This window comes from Mycteria americana, chromosome 3 (assembly GCF_035582795.1).
Source record: "Mycteria americana isolate JAX WOST 10 ecotype Jacksonville Zoo and Gardens chromosome 3, USCA_MyAme_1.0, whole genome shotgun sequence".
Lineage (NCBI taxonomy): Eukaryota > Metazoa > Chordata > Aves > Ciconiiformes > Ciconiidae > Mycteria > Mycteria americana.
In genome coordinates this window covers 96,176,789-96,196,352 of record NC_134367.1, presented here as the reverse complement: position 1 = coordinate 96,196,352, position 19,564 = coordinate 96,176,789, and the positions used below count along the sequence as shown (strand labels likewise).

The following is a 19,564-nucleotide window of genomic DNA, read 5'->3' as shown; positions in this document are numbered from 1 at the left end:
TGGGTTCTGGAAATAACGTGCCATTTTTCCAAATCTGCTATTAGTTCAGAAATTCCAGTTCGTGCTGCAGCAGAAATCGGATACTGCGGGGCATTGGTGATTTTTGAGTCGGGGAGTACAGGGGCTGCACAGAGTACTGTAGCCTCTCAATTTTTACTGGGGTTGGGGTCAATATTTGAACTGAAGGACCACATGCTGCCATCTGACAGAGACACCTTTTACCAACAGCAGATCTTTGTTAAGTGAATGACATCGCACATAACCTTGTAGTATGGTAACTTTAATTTGTGCCTTGGTAGCTTTGAATTACTGTTCAAATGATTGTGCCGAACAGTAATAGAGTGAATCTTGCCATCAAACTTTGTTAAGTCACACTTTTACAACATCATATTAAAACCACTTTTGCTAATACCTTTGACAATGGTTCTTTAAGTGATCTAAATCACCCATTCGCGACAGTTTTTAGTACTACGGTTTCAGATATGAACCTAGAATGGCCAAAAGTGACCAAAGCAAGCACGACTGTATAATACTGTGTGAACGCTCCTCTGTAGATATCACCCACAATCATGAAATATCAATCCAGAACTGAATCTCCTTTGAGTATCGTGGAATGTTGACTGGCAAGCTGTGCTCCTGGCATATAACTTTAAATGCACAGACATACATGTCTTCCCCCATTTCTTCAGAAAGGCTTGGTATCAGAAACAGGTGGAATGAGTTTTTTTGATACAATAGTGACTTGCTGCTCCCACACTGGGAACAACTACCATAGAAAATTATACCTGAAGTCTAACTGCCAAGATAAATGGACAATGACTGATCTTCATTTTCACAAGTGACATTTGTTTACTTAAGAGAGTCCACTAATCTTGCCACCTTTGGATCAAATCAGGAAGCTCTGACCTTCCATTACTTTTAGACTAGAAAACGCATCTGAGATTAATGATGGTGGACAGTTGCCTCAGCCTGCACTTCTTGACCTTCTAGTTCATAGTGTTTTCACTTGCCACATCACAAAGTGTAGAGCCCTCACTTCCCAGGAAACTCAAAGAACCCAACATCAGCAAGACAGAGCTCTCTGGGTGCTAGTCCTGGATGGCTGAAAGTGTTCTGCCAAGTGAGGAATTGGGCCCTTTGTGGCTAAAATTAGATTACAAATTCTTCAGGGAAAAGACAGCTTTCCTCTAAAGGGAAGCCTGCAACAAGCTTCTCTGTCACTGTGAAACAATGATGATAGGTAGATTAGGTAGTAGGCTAGAGACAGAGAGATGTCATCACTGATCATCTACCTGACCGCCTGTGAGGGAAACAATGAATAACATTGGACAGTTAAGGTTTCAAGTAATTGAAAGTATCTACAATGTAATGAATAGACATCTGGCAACAGTATCCTGTTCCAGTTAGCACATCATTTTAGATAGCTGTAGTTCAGCTAACTGAGGTTGCACTATAAATGCATTATAAAGATCTTCCAGTATGCAGCTCCTTTAACCCTGGAGGTCTTCAAGATTCTTATATCAAATCCACTGCTTTAAAAAAAAAAAAAAGTGTAATGCAATGAATCCAACCAACATATTAAATACATTAAAGTCTGAATCTTCCTGCCAAGGCTGACTGGTCTGGGAGGTGGAATGTGTGGTTCTCTAAGACGGCTACAAATAGATCCTTTCCCACCAGAGCTGAAAAAGCCAGCCGAGCTGGACAGCAAAAATGTAAAGCAGACATTAATCACAGCAGCCTGCACCTTCCCTCCACTTGCAAGCTCTGTGTACCAGCAGGAAGAAGAATGGAGAGAGCATCAAAGGCAACTGAGCCTAGACTGACTTACGCACTTCCTGAACTATTGCTAGCTCAGAGGCACTGTAACTAATTTGTTGCTATTAACTTCCCTGTGTGATGCATTTCAAACAAAAGCAACACACATGCAAAGCACCCATCTGATTGGTTTGACTGAGGTTTTCTTTAATTACATGGTAAGAAAGCTAAATTTTTTTCCCCCTCTGAGGAAAGAAAGGCAGCAAACACAACCTCAGAAGGACCATCATCAGGGTTGCAATCTGCCATCTTCAGTATTGAAATCAAAACCTCCTCTTTAAGCTTTTGTTATGTGGACTTACATATAAAGACTGATGCTCTCATAGCATGACTTGCACATTTGGGAAATAAAACTAACCAACAAACTCACCACACCTTTTTTCCCCTAACATTTATTGTTAACGAACACAAGCTATTGGGACTATCTTTGTTTCTGACTTTCTGTTTCCTTCCTAGAGCAGCAAAACTTTTCCACCACACCACTCCTGCAGGAATTCCTCTTTTACATGTTTCACAACAGTGATACAACTTGTCAGTTCACTTGGCCATCATTCTGCCAGTGACAAAATACCCAGTGTGATAACATCAGCCTCTCATTCACTGCCCCTCTCACCAGTTTGTCAGAAATTTGAAGACCTTGAATGGAGAAGGCTTACATAGAAATTGATAGGAGCAGCTCTTCTTCACCTTCCAGTGCAATATGGGACATTTCCTACGAGCTCTGGAAGACCTTGAACTGCCAAGTTTTAAGACATCACTATTATTATGTACTTTACAGATATTTGAAGACATCCTGAAAGATTTCAGTAACACATTTTCTATTCTAAGCAACCTACAAAAGTTTTTTAAAATTCCTTAAAACATTTCCATGATAGCTTTTCTTCCAACTCAAAATAAAAAGAAAACAAACCCAAAACCAAACATGTAAAAGATTCAAAACAGGACAACGTATGATTTTAACTTGTTAACATTCTCTTCAGAAATCACACATGCATACACTACTTACAAGAAAAGTTGTGCCATATTTATGCTGATAAAAATCCTTATATCACTTAGTCATGTTCTTGACCAAACAGTAGATAAACACGTCATTCAAATCTAGATGTACATGCACACAGAATTTATTGGTGAGCTACTTCAATCAGGACAACAGTAGTACCTTCTTTTTGCTGCAGTAAATCTGCCATTTCTTCTCTGGAGGGAGTGCAAACATAGCCTCTCTGTTCTTGTCTGTGAGATCCAATTCATCCTGGAGATTGTGAAAAAGAAAACCAGAAAAAAACCAGTCAACAGCTGCATCGGTAACTTCTAATAGGTTGAGAGGAATCTGGACCAGGTATGTCGACTAGCCTTCAATCAAAAGGCAGAGGACTTAGTGGCTTCCAAAGACTCTAGAGATTATTGGTTTCATAATTTTTACCTTGCTACTGCGAGTTCGCCCTATCAGAGCAGAACCTATGAAGAAAGGCAGCCTGAACAACTCCCATGTCAAACTTCCATTACTAATGATTAGTCAAGGATGGAAAAGATCACATGAAAGGCATGAAGTGAAAAACTCAAAGCACTGGCTTATGTGACACAGACACTCCTTATGACTCTTACAAAAAGGCTAAAAATTCAATACACCTTTTTCCTGCCTTGCAGTACCAGCTTGGTCTTCCACAGAAGGAGAACAGTGAAATCACTGTATCTTTTAAACAAAGGTCATGGGACAGTTGTCTAGTGGCAGTAACGTCAACAGCAACCTACAGGCTGAAATGTTTATCCGGATGTTTGTCCTCTGAACCACACAGTCCCCAGCAAAAGACAACTAGCATTTCAGACATAAAGGACTTCTCTCCACACAGCATCACATCAGGTTGAACAGACCAGCAAATTCAGTTTCTGTTAAGAAAAGTGAGTTCAGTGGAACACACCCTTTTAGAGCCTAGCCAACCTTAAATTTGTAAAATGAAGGATAATGCTGTGATCTGGAACTGACTCCCAACTCTGTCACAAGCTCCCTCTGGATACCCCACCAAATTCCCCAGCTTTGGTTTCTCTTCTGTAAAAGGTGGATAAAAATAGACTCTCTTCCTATACAACGTGTCTCTCAAATCATCAAAGCAGAGACTGCTACTTGCTCTGTGTTTATTCAGCACTGACCAGGACAGGGCTTCAAACACAGCTGCCAGTTTCAGGTGCTAACGGGAATGAAATAAGAATGGTTCTTCATAGCAAGCAGCCTGCATGAGCAGGGACAGACAAAGATGTCTAAATGAGAGTTTCAGCAATATAAAGACAAGCTTCCAATAATGTTTCAATGAATCAGTTTTGGCAGGGTTTTCTTTTTCCTATATATTTGGAAGTGTTTGGAGAAGGAAGCATCCAGGGGTCCAATATCAAGATGACATTGCAGTACTAAGAACACTGCACATGCAGATTCTGGCACCCACACTAACCTAGCCCAAGCAGAGACAATACCTCTTTAACTCAGCCCAACAATGGCTCATTTGGAAAGCGTTCAGGGCTGGGAAACTTGTGAAAACAGTAAGCTAAATTACACACTGAGCCTGGTAGCGGCTGCTGACAGATTTAAAAGCCCATAGAGATTTCAGCTGCAAAAAGGTACAAAAGAAATGCAAACAGTAACAAGCCAAGGTCAGTGCCAGCAGCCCAAGGTAGAAGAAGCTGGAGGGTTTTTTTAAACAAGAAAAAGTTTAAAGGAAAAAAAAAACCTGAAAATTTAGCTGTGCAAAAAGAGTGCAAACCATGTGGAAATGTTTAGGGTGAGTTTCCAAACAAGGGGGCAGCCAAGCGAGGCAAGGAGTTTTATCCTTGCTACACACAATCAGAAAGCTCAGGCCAGGATCACATTCTTGGGGGGAGAAGGAGAGTGAAACGACATGTAAGGTCTTAAGACAAGCGAAGGAATGCTGTTGGAGGTCAAGCATGTGGGAGGGAAAGAAGGGGCAGACAGGGAATCAGAAATGCCAGGTTTGGAAGAATCACCAAAGAGGCCAGCATACACATCTGAAATGAGCTGGCTGGGCTCAGCTAAATTCTTAGCAAAATTATGGTTATTTTATTGAACTGCTTAATGATCTTAGCCTTTTTTTTTTTTTTTTTTTAAATGAAGAGCAACTAAGTTGGTTTTCCAATCCATACTGCTCTTTCTGCAGTCTGGTGGCAGATCAGACAAGCAGCAAAAGCTCTTCCCAGAAGCCGTGCCCAAAACTGAATGATGATCTCAACCAATGTATTTCAAGACAACCATTTCATCAAAAGAACGCTCCTATTGACTAAAGCCACCCAGAGGGCAGGATGCTGACCCTTAGCAGCTTCTAGACACTGCCCTGGACACTGGCAGTATCAGGGACATAAAGAGCACTCTGCCTTCAATGGGGCAATAAGAATATGCAGCTTCCAGTCATGTAATTTTGCATCCTGATAGCATGACATTCTTTTCAGGACAGAAGCCTAGAAAGGTAGTTTGAAAGGATGGAAGATCCAGTGGGAACAAAGTGCATCTACATCCTACTTTGTTGTGAATCAGGAGGGTAGATTAAGCCAGAAGAACATTAAAAGTAATCACATTAGCTCAGGTAACATAGTAACAAGGAAACTGCTTAGGGTTCCAGGCATAATATGATCACCAGAGGCAGACCCAAATACACCTGACTGGAAAATAGCACACAGAGAATGGATTACCCTTCCTTTTGAAACAGCTAGTGTTTGTCTTTGTTAGGGGGCAAAATGCTGGGTTCAAACCCCTGGGTCAGATGGGCAGGTAGCAAACATGAATATTCAGCAGGGAAACAGACACCTTCTCCAGAATGCAAAGCAGCCATCAAGCTCTTCAACACCCTTTCCTGAAGTTAGTCTTCAGCAAGTGTGCTCCTTCACTGAGAGGAAGAAAGAAGTGGGAGGAACTGAAGAGGCCTACATGCTCCTCTCTACCTATACCATTAGTCAAATCCCACCCTATAAAGAACCAAGAAATCCCTGCAAAATACAGGAGACATGAACACTTCTTCTGGAACCCTCCAAATCATCTTACTTCTCCCATCCCCATCTCCTTTCTATAGGAGAAAATCAGAAGACCACCGTGACTGCACAGGAAACCCCTGGATCTAGCCAAGAAAGAAGATCCTGGATCAGGGAGACCATTTTCCTATTCTGACTCAAGATCCTAACAGACCGCACATAAGTAAACCTGCTGCCTTGGAGGGAAGCAGGAGGAACAATAGAAAGAATAAATTTCAGAAGTAGGTCCATGAATTCATTGGTCCATGAATAGGTCATTCTGACCCAACGAGGCTAGATCTGCCTACAGAGGCAGATCTGTCAGTATGTAGAACTTCAGACCCTAGAGTTAGCTCAGTGACAGCAAGCAGCTCTTGAAGGATAAAGGAACTGCAAAGGTTGGCAGGAAAGGGGAAGAACTACAAACTCTGAATGCAGTCATCAAGGCTGGGGTTGGAGCCAGGCTAAGGAAGCCGATGTGACCAAACACCCAGGGAGCAAATGTAAAGGGCAAAAAAAAAAAAAGGTCCGTCAGAACAAAGTGGGGAAAACGCCCTCCTCTATCACCTATGCCAGTTTTCCAACAGAAATGTAGTAACTCCTCTTCTATGCCTTGGATGGGTGGCTCTGTTCAAGCAATTCATACCAGCATGACCCTGCACAATGGTGCTCAGCCTCCTGGCTCTTAAAAATACCTGAAGTTGCAAGTGGTCTCATGAAACACAGATTAAAAATACATTTGCCAGGCTGGCCCGAGGGAGATGTAAAGTACCTCCAGTCAATATTCCTTACATTTCCCTTCCTTCATCTATTTCCTATTTTAGTTTATTTACTAAGAGAGGGATACATTCAGTTAATTTCACTTTCATGTGGGCATATTTTTTTTTTTACTTAGACAGATTGAATTTCAATGATAAAACATTTAAAATGTACTGGAGCTGGATTTGAGGTTCAAATATTTCCAGTCCAGTTCTCAGGCCAAAAGGGAAGATGGCCTCCATTCAAAATGGCTACAACCCAAGGAAATAAGAGACAGAGAGAAAGAAAGGGAACAAGAAGGAGGAATGGGTAGGAAACATAAAACCAGTATTTTGTGGGATTTAAAACCACATTATGTCCCTTGTTTTTGGGAACATTCATCAAAGTGTGAAACCTGAATTTGATGCTGGGTAGCCATCAGCTTAATAACGGTATCACTCAAAGCCCCAGAAGAGCTGAACAGAAAAGCATTTTTCACCTAGACTGGGCAGCACTTTTCTTAATAACATGAAATGAAATTAATATAGAGAAAAAGTAATATTTTGGGAATGTAGAAGAGTGGTTCACTTGGAGAGAGAATCACTGAAGGAGAACCTTTAACACCTACTAACATGCCTGCCTCTCTAAAGAAGAATCTTTAATGCCTACCAACATCTCCATACTGAAATGTGTATTGCATCTCCACCATTCAGTCATCTGTGGAAAGGTGGGACACAGTCACAGGATAGATGCTCCTTCACCAGTCTACTTCACCTGGCCTTGCAAGAAGGCTTATACAGTCCATAGGAATTTTGGAATTTCCATGGGGAAAACTTGAAATAGTTTGAAAGGCAAACTTAGTAAGATACTACTCAAAGACACAATGAGACTTCCCATTTTCGACGTATCAATGCTGAAGCCACAGTGGGGGTAGGATGGAGACCTCAAGACTGTAAGTACGCAGAATATCAGGGCTTCAGGGCTCCAGCACTTCTTGACTTCAAGTCAGAATGCTGGAGACCAAGAGCCCCAAAATTAGTTCTCCAGGGATATTTGGACACTTATGGGAGATTTCCTCAGTTCCAGTTTCTCATTCTACTTGTCCCAGTTCCACTGGCTGCCAGAATTCCTGGTCCCCAGGGAGCTTCCCACTGACTTAAGGTCAGATAGCTGCTTCATTTTGTAAAAGACAAAAACCAACAACCCAAAACAACGAACCAACCAAGCTTCAGAGGCTGTGGGATTGGCTTTTTGTTGTTCGTGGTGGTTTTTTGCATTTGTTTTGTCTTCATAAAAGTTTAATGAATCATGCATAGCATTTCCAGCATGACGAAGCACAGAATTCTGACATGATACATTTTGTTTACTGCAGGCAATAACTTGATTAATATGGGCATAACATATTTTGCCAGGAAGGAGAGGAGATTTTGCTTATTTTCTTATGTTTAGTTGGATACCTGTCTCATTTCATCAATTTCTTATAATTTCAGCTACAGATAGTTGAGTTACACTTTTAATTTTTGTCTGTAGGTCACAGTGTCTCTTACTTGCAGTGCTCTTGAAAGCACATCCTTTCTATGAGCATCCATCCCAGGCCTGTGTATCACATTTAATGACTTTTTTAATGACTGAGAGAAGTTAATGACATCTAAAAGCATATTCTCATTTTTTAAATGTTTATTTCTACCTACAAACATATTCAGACAATTATTAAAGAATTATTAAACAATGAAATCCTTTTACCATCCCCAGAGGGAATAGCTTTGGCATGAAATCAATCTTTATTTTACACCACAGAATCCAACACTGAGACATAATACATTGGCAAATAGGCTTCATCACTTCTGCTCTTCAGAGATGCCTATTTTGACTGTCTGATTACAGCTCTATTGCACTGTTCGGTTCTTTAGCAGCAGATGGGTACTCAAGCAAAAGGACAGCCAGGTGTCTCAGCATCAACAGGCACCATGGGAACCAAATCTTCAGATGGCACAAACTGGCAAAGCTCCCCAGAAAGGTTAAAAGCTTTACTCCCTCTTGTTAAACTCAAATTGGAAACTTAAGAACTTCCAGAACAGACAAGGCTAGCAGTTATCTGACCTGTGACTGGCACCAAAAGCTTCAGAGGGCTGTGCAAAAGCCCTGCAAGTACAAAGCCATAGAGCAAACTCTGTAGATGTTCAAACACTGCCCAACTCCCTGCCTCAAAAAACTGGCTGATTCTGTGATATAGGCAAGTTAATGTCCCTTTCAAGATGGGGATAGCATTGGTATTTGCAAATATTTTTTTGCACAGCTCCAAAGTTTTCCTTTTGCTCAGTCACACCAGCTTTATCCTTAATATCCTTCTTTGTGAGTCATCCAATAGGGAACGAAACTGAGACAGTAGGAATTATATGAGGATGCCTTTACACACTCTAGAAAACCTCCATGATTTGAGGACTTCTTATTTGAATAACTTGCTTGCATACTCACCTCAAAAATTTAGGTTCCAAGGGTACGATCATTTTTACATTATGAACTTGCACTTTATGAATTGTAGTTAAATGCGCTGCTCTTATGTTGCTTCCTGTTCAGATCCCCATTCCTTCTTTTTTCCTCTCTTGCACACACCTACCTTTTCTTTATTCCCCTATCTAATCTTTTTCTCAATCCCCTTGATCCTTTTTTCCTGTCATGCACAAATGCACTCTCCCTTATGCACCTCATCAATCATTCTCTTTCAGTCTCTTAACAGCATCAAATCCACCCAAGTTACAAAATGAAGTAAATACACTGTTGCCAGTATAATAAATTCCCTATACAGTACAGTACCTGTTGCCTCAGGTTCCCCAAGGTCATATATAGAGATATCTGTCACCATGTTCCCAAAAGGGCCATATTCCAGTTCCACTGATGCTCCCAAGTGGCATAGCACAGCTGACAGCCTTATGCCCTGGATGAATTTATTTAAATCTTGTACAAAGTAAACAGTCATTATGACACACCATGGGATCCCATCCAGCATCCACTGGCAGGCCCCAAAGAAGACTCATGTTCATCTGAAATCACTTTGAGGAAATAGTTGATGGTGGGTTAATCAATGCTAAAGTACAACTCAAGCTGACATGAGATAAATAGCACTGACATGTCTGGGACTGTAGAGGAAGGGGAAGCAGTGGAAAGAGATCAGGAAGGAGGCTGTCAGCAGCACGCTACAAGCCTTTGCAATAGAGAATTCAATCCAGCATAACTATTATAGGTTTAACAAGTGAACTGAGTAGGACCACACTGCTAACACGTGACTTAGATAGCCTGCAAGCTACACTTTTACCTTAACAACAGTCCCAGGAACCTTTATTTTTCACTTCATGCTGCCTATGCCAGGTTCTGTTGGCAAATAACAAACAGGTTAGTCTAGTGGCTCACATTCAAGCTGTGCCTCTGCCCACCAGGGAGGAAGGTTGGTCAGGGAGGAGCAGAGACACTCTCATCACAGGTCCAGAGGCAGCTGTCCAAAAAGCTGCTTCAGAGAGAACTGCAGTGAGTGAATTTAAAAAAAAAAATAAAAAATAAAAATCAATCTCCTTCTGATCTCAGTCTCTTTGCAAAGAACTTACAAATCCTTCAAGTAGAAGAGATAAACCTTCCCTATTTAATCACTGTGTCCACCTCCAGGGGACAGCATAGGATTGTTCCCCTGCAGTTTTCCTTCCATTGCTTTGTTCAATCCAGCTCACCAGGCTGACATGTAGGAGGCAGCCTGCTGGAAGATTGTGCATTTCCAATACTGAGGAGCTTGATAAGGCATTCTGAAAGACTGTCTGTCCGAACTGTCAGTGAATGAGGTTCATTTGACTGCACAAACTGCCTACACTCATGTACAAACTGGAGCAATGAGCAGTGCAAAAAAAGTACCGCTCAGCAAAGCTCCCTAAAAAAGAGAAACATTTCACAGGCTTTACTTAATATGCAACTGCAAACACTGGAGTGTGATGGAGGCAGGCATCGAGAGGAGTGAAACAGAGCCTCCTTCTCTAGCCAACAACCAGTTCCCATCCCTATCTTCTCAGGGCTGTGCCTAGCACAACTGCGTGGCTGTACCCACAGCAGAACTTGATGGCAGATGCTCTTTCAACAGGCAACAGCACTACCACCCACACAGCTAGCACATCTCCAGATGCAGCACATTGGTTAAAAGTTCCTGCCTGGGCACCTTATATATATCCCAAGTCCACTGATAACCCATGAAGAAAAAGCAAAACAACCCCTAAAACAAACCCTTCCCTCCCCTCAAGCTCTTCCATCTCATCCTAACCCTTGGAATTAAAAGTAGCCTTTGTAAAGCATACAGAAACAACACACCATATCAGGCTGGGGAGTAACAATTTGATCAGTTTCCCAACTGATAAGAATTAGGTGGATCACTGAAAAACATCATTGGGTTTCCATGCATTTGCATACACATAGTATGTATATGTGCAGATATGTATGCCACTTGCACCTTACATACACAAGAACTTTATACATAAGACATATCACATAACATTTGCCTATATCTACAATGTTTTATCATTACATTTGTGCATGATGAAACCACTGTGCACACACGAGTTGCTCACACAGCCTGCTGTCATAGGAAGCAATGTTTACATTTCAGCTACTGTCACAGATCTGACTTCAAAGCAGAAAAGCAGACAAACAAGAGGCTGTGATTCCCATTATACTCTTTTTCCTTCTTGCTTTTTCAAAAAGTTGTGGCTTTAAAACCCTTTCAGTACTAGGGACCCAAATCTCTTCATTTCAGTCATAATAGTACAAGACAGAAAGCACTTGATTTCAGTCATAAGAGTACAAGATAGAAAGCACTTGATGTTTAAATACTGGAAGATCTGTTTCTCTTCTACCCTGCCAACACAGAAGTTACTCATTCTTAAGGCTCAGCAATGGAGTAAGAATTTAATTCATCAAGGGCACTGCTTTTGGCAGAGAAATTTATCTCACAGAAAGTCAATTAACATCCCACACACCCCAACCCACCCCCACCCCACCATCCCCCCCGCTGTACTGCGTACTGCTTCCTTTTTTCCTCCTTAATCATTGGTTAATTGCTTCTTTGCTTCCTGGAGAAGAGTTAAATCCTGTCTCTCTCCTACTCCTCAAAGTTCTCTGTGACTTGACAGCATACAAGTACATATAGCCAGCAAGTCTTATTGTGGCAGTCCCCTTTCACAGGTCACTAGAAGCATCTGCTGTTCATTTTTCTGCCCTTCACAGGCAAACCACATGCATGAGACAACAATCTGCTGGGCCATATAGAAAGAGAAAGGATGAGGAAAACCAGTACCTGTTTGTGCAACAATACACACAGATGTTGAGAGAGAGGGAGATCATGACTTAGATACATATTCTCCTATATGCAGGGCTACAACATGGGTAGAGCAAGAGGGATACTCCATGGATATGGGTGGGCATGTGAGGACAATAATGCAAACAGTGGATTATCATCACTGCTTTTTCTGTTAAGATGGGCTGCATGTCCATGTCAGTGAATTGGAATGAACACAATGAGAGGGATGGGGATGAAAACTGAATAGTCAGGCTCATGTCTAATCTAAATCCCTGCTGCTGCAATTTAAGCCTATTACTTCCGGCCCTATCAACCACAGACATGGTGAGCAGATTTTTTCCTTCCTCTTGATAACAGTTTTCAAGCCTATTAAAGGCTGTTGTAACGTCCCTCCTCAGTCGTCTTTCTTAAGGGTAAACAAGCCCAGCTCTTTCAGTCTTTCTTAGAGGTCACATCCTCTGGACCTCTCATTCCTCTTCTAATTGACTTCCGGGCTCTCCCCGGTCAAAGTACATCTTTCTTGAAGTGCACTGTTCAAAAGTGGGGACAATGTTCCAGCCGAGACTTTACCAATGCTGAGTGCAAAGATTACTTCATGCATCTTCCAGGCTGCATTCCTGGTCATATATTCCATGAAGACAATGACTTTTTGTTTGTTTGTTTGTTTTTAATAAAAAACCTCAAAACCTGCATGACTTATGTTCACTTGTGATCCACTATAATCCCTAGTTTCTTCTCTGAAGAAGTGTACCCACCTGGCTGCTTCCCATCCTGAATTACCAGACTTGCTCCTAAAAGAAGCATGTTTTAACTGTCCCCATTGAATCCCATCCTTTTTCACACAACTTCTCCATCTTCTTTTAAGCTTGTCTTTTAACGTACCCACAGTGTTTACAGCCTAGTGACATTTGGAAAGTTAACAGGTATGCTCTGTATTCCACTATACAGTCAATTAAATGAAAACACCAAACAGAACTGAAGCCGTTAAACGTCTGCTTGATACATCTTTTCACTGTGACAGGTTGCAAGTCCTCTAGGGCAAGTACCACATTTACCTCCACACAGTATATCAAATACCTCTCTCAAACAGAGCTTCTAGTATCACCATATATAACACTAAATAACAACAAAATCTGCTGTTTCAGCACAGTGCCCATTCCCCACCCCTCATTTCCTTTCCTTCTCCTCCCCTCATTTCCCCATCCCTTCCCTTCCCCCTCCCTGTGGCAGGGTTTGTTTTTCATGCCAAGGTCCTTTAGATGAGACCCTGTATGGGAAGGTAGGTGTGGGAAAGGTTATTAGGAAGCTGCCATCTAAACTGCTACTTTTCCGGCTTCCCCACCCTCTCCCTCCCTACAAAGTCTCCTCTGTTCTGTTTTAATACTAATGAGTTCAGAGGAGGTTCCTAGGCTGGAGCAATTCACAGCTTGGACTGTGCCAAAGCACACAGGCACACACCTCTCTGATCGCTTCCTGCCCAAACACAGTCCTGCTGGCTCAACCCTCAAAATGTAGGCTGGGAATTGCTACTGCGGCCCTGTGCCAAAGGCAGGCTGAATTTCCAGCGGCGTCAGTGCCACCTACTCCTCTCCTCCCAGCTTTATCCTCTTGTGTGCATCCTATTTGTCATATGCCCCTATGGAGGAAAACAAGGGTAAGTCAGAGCATGGCTGACCTTTAAATCTCTGATAAAATATTATGTAAAAGGGCAGGAGGAACTGAGAGGTCGGTTAAGAATTTAATGAGCAAAATTAACTTATCGAGCTTTGGTTGTGCAGCTCAGACACACATGTTTAAACTTATATCCAGGGTAACAAAGGAACTCCAATAAATCAACATCATTGCTGGCATGAGTTCAGGTTTACACAGATAGAAGTGAAACCAGAAGCTGGCTTTAGTTCTTCTCTTGCTCTCTGAATAATTACTCCAGATTTAGTAGTGCAAACCAGAGATCAGAATGACCCAAACTCCATTAAACTGAGTGGACTTACTCTGTATTTACATCAGTGCAAAATATTAATCAAATTACCTGCCTTAAATTGTAAGAGATACTAAACCTCTCAGCTAGACAGCCTATAACACAGGCTTGTTCTACATTCTACAGCACGGACTTCAGACATAGAATAGACAGAGCAGTCTATCAGTCTCCTTTTTGCTAACTGTTAACTTCTACTTCAGTAAATGGACATGAGCTGTATCTATTACTAATCAGTCCAGACCAGCTAGAAGAACACCCACATACGAGGCTTCTGTTACCTCCTCTGGGGTAAGGTAGAGGGCAATTGCACAATGCTCTTCACTCACATAAACTGAGTATTTCCATAGTCAAACGCTGAATTGAAGGCATGACAGTATATTTGGTTATTCACTCACACCCTGTCCTGTCTCATTGCTCAAGTATTCTGATAAGCAGAACAGCAACTAACAGCAACTACTGCACTGACATCACTGGGCTTAAGAAAACACCAGCCAAGATGTTTTTCTCTAAATATTTCTAAGAAAGAAATTATCAGAAACTTTCACAAAATACAGCAAAAGGAATAAGAGAAGGATAAGTATTTGCCTTGCAGAACAAATTCATCTCCTAACAACACATCATAATTGTATTTATTATCTGGTTAAGCATTTGTAAACCAAAAGTTCTCTCGCATCATTATTGTAGAAGCCAACAACTTTACACCGACTGACAAACTCATCCAGCTGTTGCTCTCTGTACAAGATGTAATGCTGAAACACATCCACTAAAGCAATCCCTATGGATTTTCCATGACTTAGGGATCTCCCTGGACACCTTCCAAACTGGGAAACTGCAATCTGGTTTCCCCTTGTAATTTCCTTTGGAGAAGTTATTCGTCAAACCTCCACCTAGTAAACCATTGCATAACATTGTTGTGCACGCTGCTAAATTCTTTTCAGAAGGTGTTTGTGTTATTAAGTCTGGGCAGCCTTTCCCTCTACGTGGTCAACAAATGATGGGAAACTGCAAAATTAAAAGATGCCCTTAAGCCTTTTTAATATAGAAGTGCATAGAATATACAGATGTGGAATAGGGCCCTTCTGCATACAGCACTGGGTCCACATGTGAAAGAAAGGAGAGTCTGCCCAGGAAGGCTGTAGAGTCTTGTATCAGATTCTCCCTAAAAAAAGAACAAGTAGATGAGAGCAGGGCAATGTCTATGACAGGAGGCAGTAGTAGAGGTTTGCTCCCAAGATCTTCAAATACAATGCATTTTGCCGCTGGAAGACTCCTGTACTACCTATGACTTACACGTGCTACACCTTTTCAGCACCTTTTCAATGTGGCTACAATTCTGTACTAAAACTGGTTTAAGAAGCATTACTATTCCCTGTTTCACACCACGGGAAACAAACTCACAAATGCATGAAATGAGTTGTATAAGCTTGCAGAGGTACCTAGGAAAAAGATGTAATGTTCTTGAAATGTTTTCCTCCCAGCAAGCTTACAGACTTTTTCATTTACAGAAAATGAGGTACCTAGCATTAAAAGCTCTGGGTCAGTGATGTTCCAGTACCAGGTGGAAGGCATCTGTCTGTACTTCCTCCAGACAAAACATGCCAAAGACAGAGCAGCTGTGGAGGCAGCCCAGTGAGATGAGTGACAGAAAAAGCACCTTTTGACACTTGCCTTCCATGTGCTGCTCCCGCCCGGTGCTGAAGGGATGAGTAGAAGGGCCACTCATCTCCTGTATTTAGTGACACCAAAAGTTCCCCTTTACCCAGTGCAGAGGAAGGTGCCAGGAAACTGCTGACCTGAAAACCTTGTACCCTAAAAAGATGCTACTCCATCCATCCAGCCTCACCTGTAGCGCCTTGTGCTCCCCACTTTGGAGTCTAGCAGACCAGGCACATGACAAGAAAAGACCATTTCCCTCCAACACTGGAAGAGCCATCCCAGATTACCTTAACAGTTTCCCTGAATGATAAACAACCTTGAGCACTGTCTGAAGACACAATCCACCTATAGAAGGACACAGAGGCATGACATAATTATAAACCCTATATGATACACTATCTGAGCAATTATTACATCTGATATAAATTGCTAGTAGATGAGCAAATACAGTCAATTTGAGTCAACACATTAAACAGATGATTCCTCATGATTGTTATCTACTTCTCCATTCAATTATTTTGTTAACAGTTCCTCCTAAACCCCAGCTACACTCTACCTCAGTAAGGATAACTCCGATCCTGCAAAACACTTGCATCCCATCCCTTTTCACTACCTTTCCTCCTCACTGGAAAATTTCACTGCTTCCCTGGCTTCAGGTGATTACTTTTACATTGTTATTTTAAAATTTATAAAATTTTATAAGGTCTTCATCATCACAGGGGACCTGGCTCCCCCTTTCTTGCCTAAATCAGGCTAAATGACAAATCATACCTCCTACAACATCTCAGATCTGGCCCTTCTTCTATGAGCTCCAGAAGAAACAGACATCGGTCATTCAACTTCCTGTCATCAACGTGCAAGCTCTCTCTCCAAAAGCATAGGCAAAAGATCATCTTGGCCTGGCATTCATCCCATGTCACCTCCATCTTTGCACCCTGTCTTTGCTCTCCCTTCAGCACCACAGCTACTTCATTTGTTGTGGGTTTTTTTCTTCAATGCTTTGGAAAACTTTGTCCTTCCTTACTGTAATCTCCTATCCAGTTACAATCTGGCCATCATGCTCTTTGCATGATGTAGTACTTTCCTCTGCCATTTCTCCCAGGTGCATCTCCAGGTGGCATCTTCTCATCCCAAATGACCTTTCTGACCTGATTCATAACAGTCTCCCACCTCTTCTCAGCAGACCAAATCTAGATTCAAATATCCTCTCTAGAAGGAATAAGGTCTTAAGAGATTTGTAAGTCACCTAATACAGCTCTGAACAACGTAAGACACTAATAAAGAGAAGTAAAGAAAGGACAGAAACTGCAGAGGGGCAGGAATCATATGCCATTATTTTACATAGTAATAAAATAACAATGATAAATAAAACTATATGCCTCAGAAGCCATTTCAAAGCAGTGGAGCTATAGGACATCCCTGTACTGCTGCTGCTGGCTATTTTTCTATTGGAGAGGGCAGAGCCTGTTACTCTAAGTCAGCAGGCATCAGAGAGGCAGGAACTATACAAGAATGCTGGTTCAATTCTAGAAGGAAGGTAGGAAATTGTCTACTCTGTATCCATCCAGGAAAACCCCCAGAAAGTTGAAATAAAGATAAATTAATTTGATCCTTCCAGCTAGCAAGTATGACTCCTACTATCAATATCATCTCAGTGTTTTATCACTTCAGCAGCCTTCAGACTCAATCCAGAAAGTTCCTGACTCTTCATTATAGCCATAATGCAACACAAAAAGACATTCAAATATTAATGATATCTTACTAAGGAAAAAGGCTACAGTAGAGCTTTACGTTATTTTTTTCTTTTTATGTAATGCTGCCTAACACTTGCAGCTATGCCAAAACAAGATAGTGTTATCAAATCGGGTAATAAGGTATTAGAAACACATGGACACAAGATTTCTGAACAGTAAGCACATCCACACTATCTGTGGCTTAGGGGATAAGATATCATGACAGCTTCCAAGCATTCAGTAGAGGGAAGACACAAGATTGACATCTTAGCACATCCATTCTCTAGTGGCAGGATCTGTTCTTTCCCCTCTTTTTGCATCCCAAGCTACATATGTGCTATGCTTCCAAAATCCAGTACTTCTCTTATGCCCTAGATGGACTACATGCATTTCCTCAGTCAGGGAACATCAGGATTACCCTGTTAAAAACATGTAGCCCAGTAACTAGGTCTTTCTCAGGTGTTTCATATCTACTGTAAGTAAATCATACTCAGAACACACTCAAACATTGCCTTCAGGTATTCCAATCATGACCACAACCTTCCCCACCTTTCAGAAAGGTGGCCAGTATGCTCTGCTTGGGATATTCAGAAGCCAACAATCACCACAAACACAGAAAATATCACACAGGCCAAATTTCAGGCAACGTAGAATGATATAACTCAACTACTGTCTTCAGTGGAACTGAACCGCTTTACATCAGTTAACTACCTGTCCATAAGTTTTACAGTAAAGCAACAAGATCTACAAAACAGTGTACCCCTGCACAAAAGCCTTATAAATAACTACACAGGTACTTTGGTAACACCCCCAGCTTCTTCACACCCAAAATCTGGCAGGTAATCCCAGGTCTGGATTTACATTTGTTTACACAACCCTACTGATTCTCAGACACGGAGTGCAAGACCTGGCTCCCATCTCGTGTTCCTCTCACAGCATCTGGGTCTCACACATTTGCAGCATAGTGACTGCTGCTTCTTACACAGCTGGTTGGGAGCTGGGAGCTGTGAACCAGCTGCACCTACTGGAAGGGAGCCTAGAGAGAGAAAGTGCTGCTGCTGCACTCAGTGCCACAAGCCTGTCCCTATCACAGGACTCCGTATGTAGGTGAGTGTCTGAGTAGGAGAGCTGTCTCTGCCACAAAGCCTAAAATGTAGTATCTCTTATGTATTCGGACTTGAATAACTATAGAAAGCTGCTTGTACTGATACGTGCATTAAAATCAGGGACTTGTACACATGTATTGCACATGGGACACGTGGAAAGCAGACCCAACATTACGAAAAATCTCTCTTTGAAGAGCAGGAAGAAAAAGAAAAAAGGTATCCTGGGTATGGACAATCTTGGACTGAAGAACTATGCTGGACATAAAGGAACATCTGTGCATAACTAGACAGACTGATACCATGAAGAGCTTTTGCCTCCCAAGCCTCAGTCCCCTAATTGCTTCAGAAATCTTAAACCACCCAGTACTTTTGCCATTGTTATAATAGAAGACAAGCACATCTGAGTGCATGAAAAGTGTTAGTCTGACAACTATAAACTAAACCAAGAGGAAAGGTTTTGTGGCCTGGCCCCCATCAGCAAGGAAAGCAATCTGCTGCCTCAAAGCTTTACTTTTTTCTGCCTTCAGAGACAGTGTCTTCTACTCACATGGTGATGCTAAGCCTTATTCCTGGATATGAGCCTCTGGTCATGAAAAATCCAGCTTAGTCTCATCATCAGAATTTTCTTACAGCCTCCACTGGTGCATTCTCATTAAGTGCAAGAAAGGAAGCAATAATTGGAGTGGGGAGTCTCCACTGAGCCAAGGCCAGCAAAGCCTCCTAGTTTGCTGGAGTCACAGCTCATCATATGCAAATAAAAAATGAAGGACCTCTCCAGATCTTGATTGCATTTGGCACTACACAACCTTCCTGACTGATTAGGTATAATCATTCATTACGGAAAAGCACAGAGGGGATGGACACAGGGAATAAACGAACTTCCTCTTATGGGCAAAACAGCATAGAGGCACTTTTAAATTATGGTTGGGGAGAAATTTGCATTGATCAACTCAAAGCCACAGGCCTGTCAGAGGTGTAGTCTGAAACTATGATTTACATGCAGGGCAAGTGACAGAAATTAAATCCCTGTATTCAAAAGAATCCAGCAAGAGGACAGAATCACTCGAAAGACTGATAATTTGAAACTGAAATACTCAAATCTTGGTAACGTGCCTGAATTTAAATGTGATTAAATATTGTTATCAATACACACAACACGTGTTTGGGGTTTGAAGTGAGAACCTAAAATGCATGTCTTTCT

General features: G+C 41.7%; 1 protein-coding gene across 5 annotated transcripts in view; it reads right to left on the bottom strand.

The window, feature by feature from the left end:
• DAAM2 (dishevelled associated activator of morphogenesis 2) overlaps window positions 1-19,564 on the bottom strand; it is a 202,568-nt gene that overhangs the window by 99,021 nt on the left and 83,983 nt on the right. For all 5 annotated transcript variants that reach the window (XM_075496208.1, XM_075496207.1, XM_075496209.1 and 2 more), the window contains one exon: window positions 2,978-3,067. In XM_075496208.1, coding sequence (XP_075352323.1) covers window positions 2,978-3,067 — 90 coding nt within the window. The remainder of the gene's footprint in view (window positions 1-2,977; window positions 3,068-19,564) is intronic.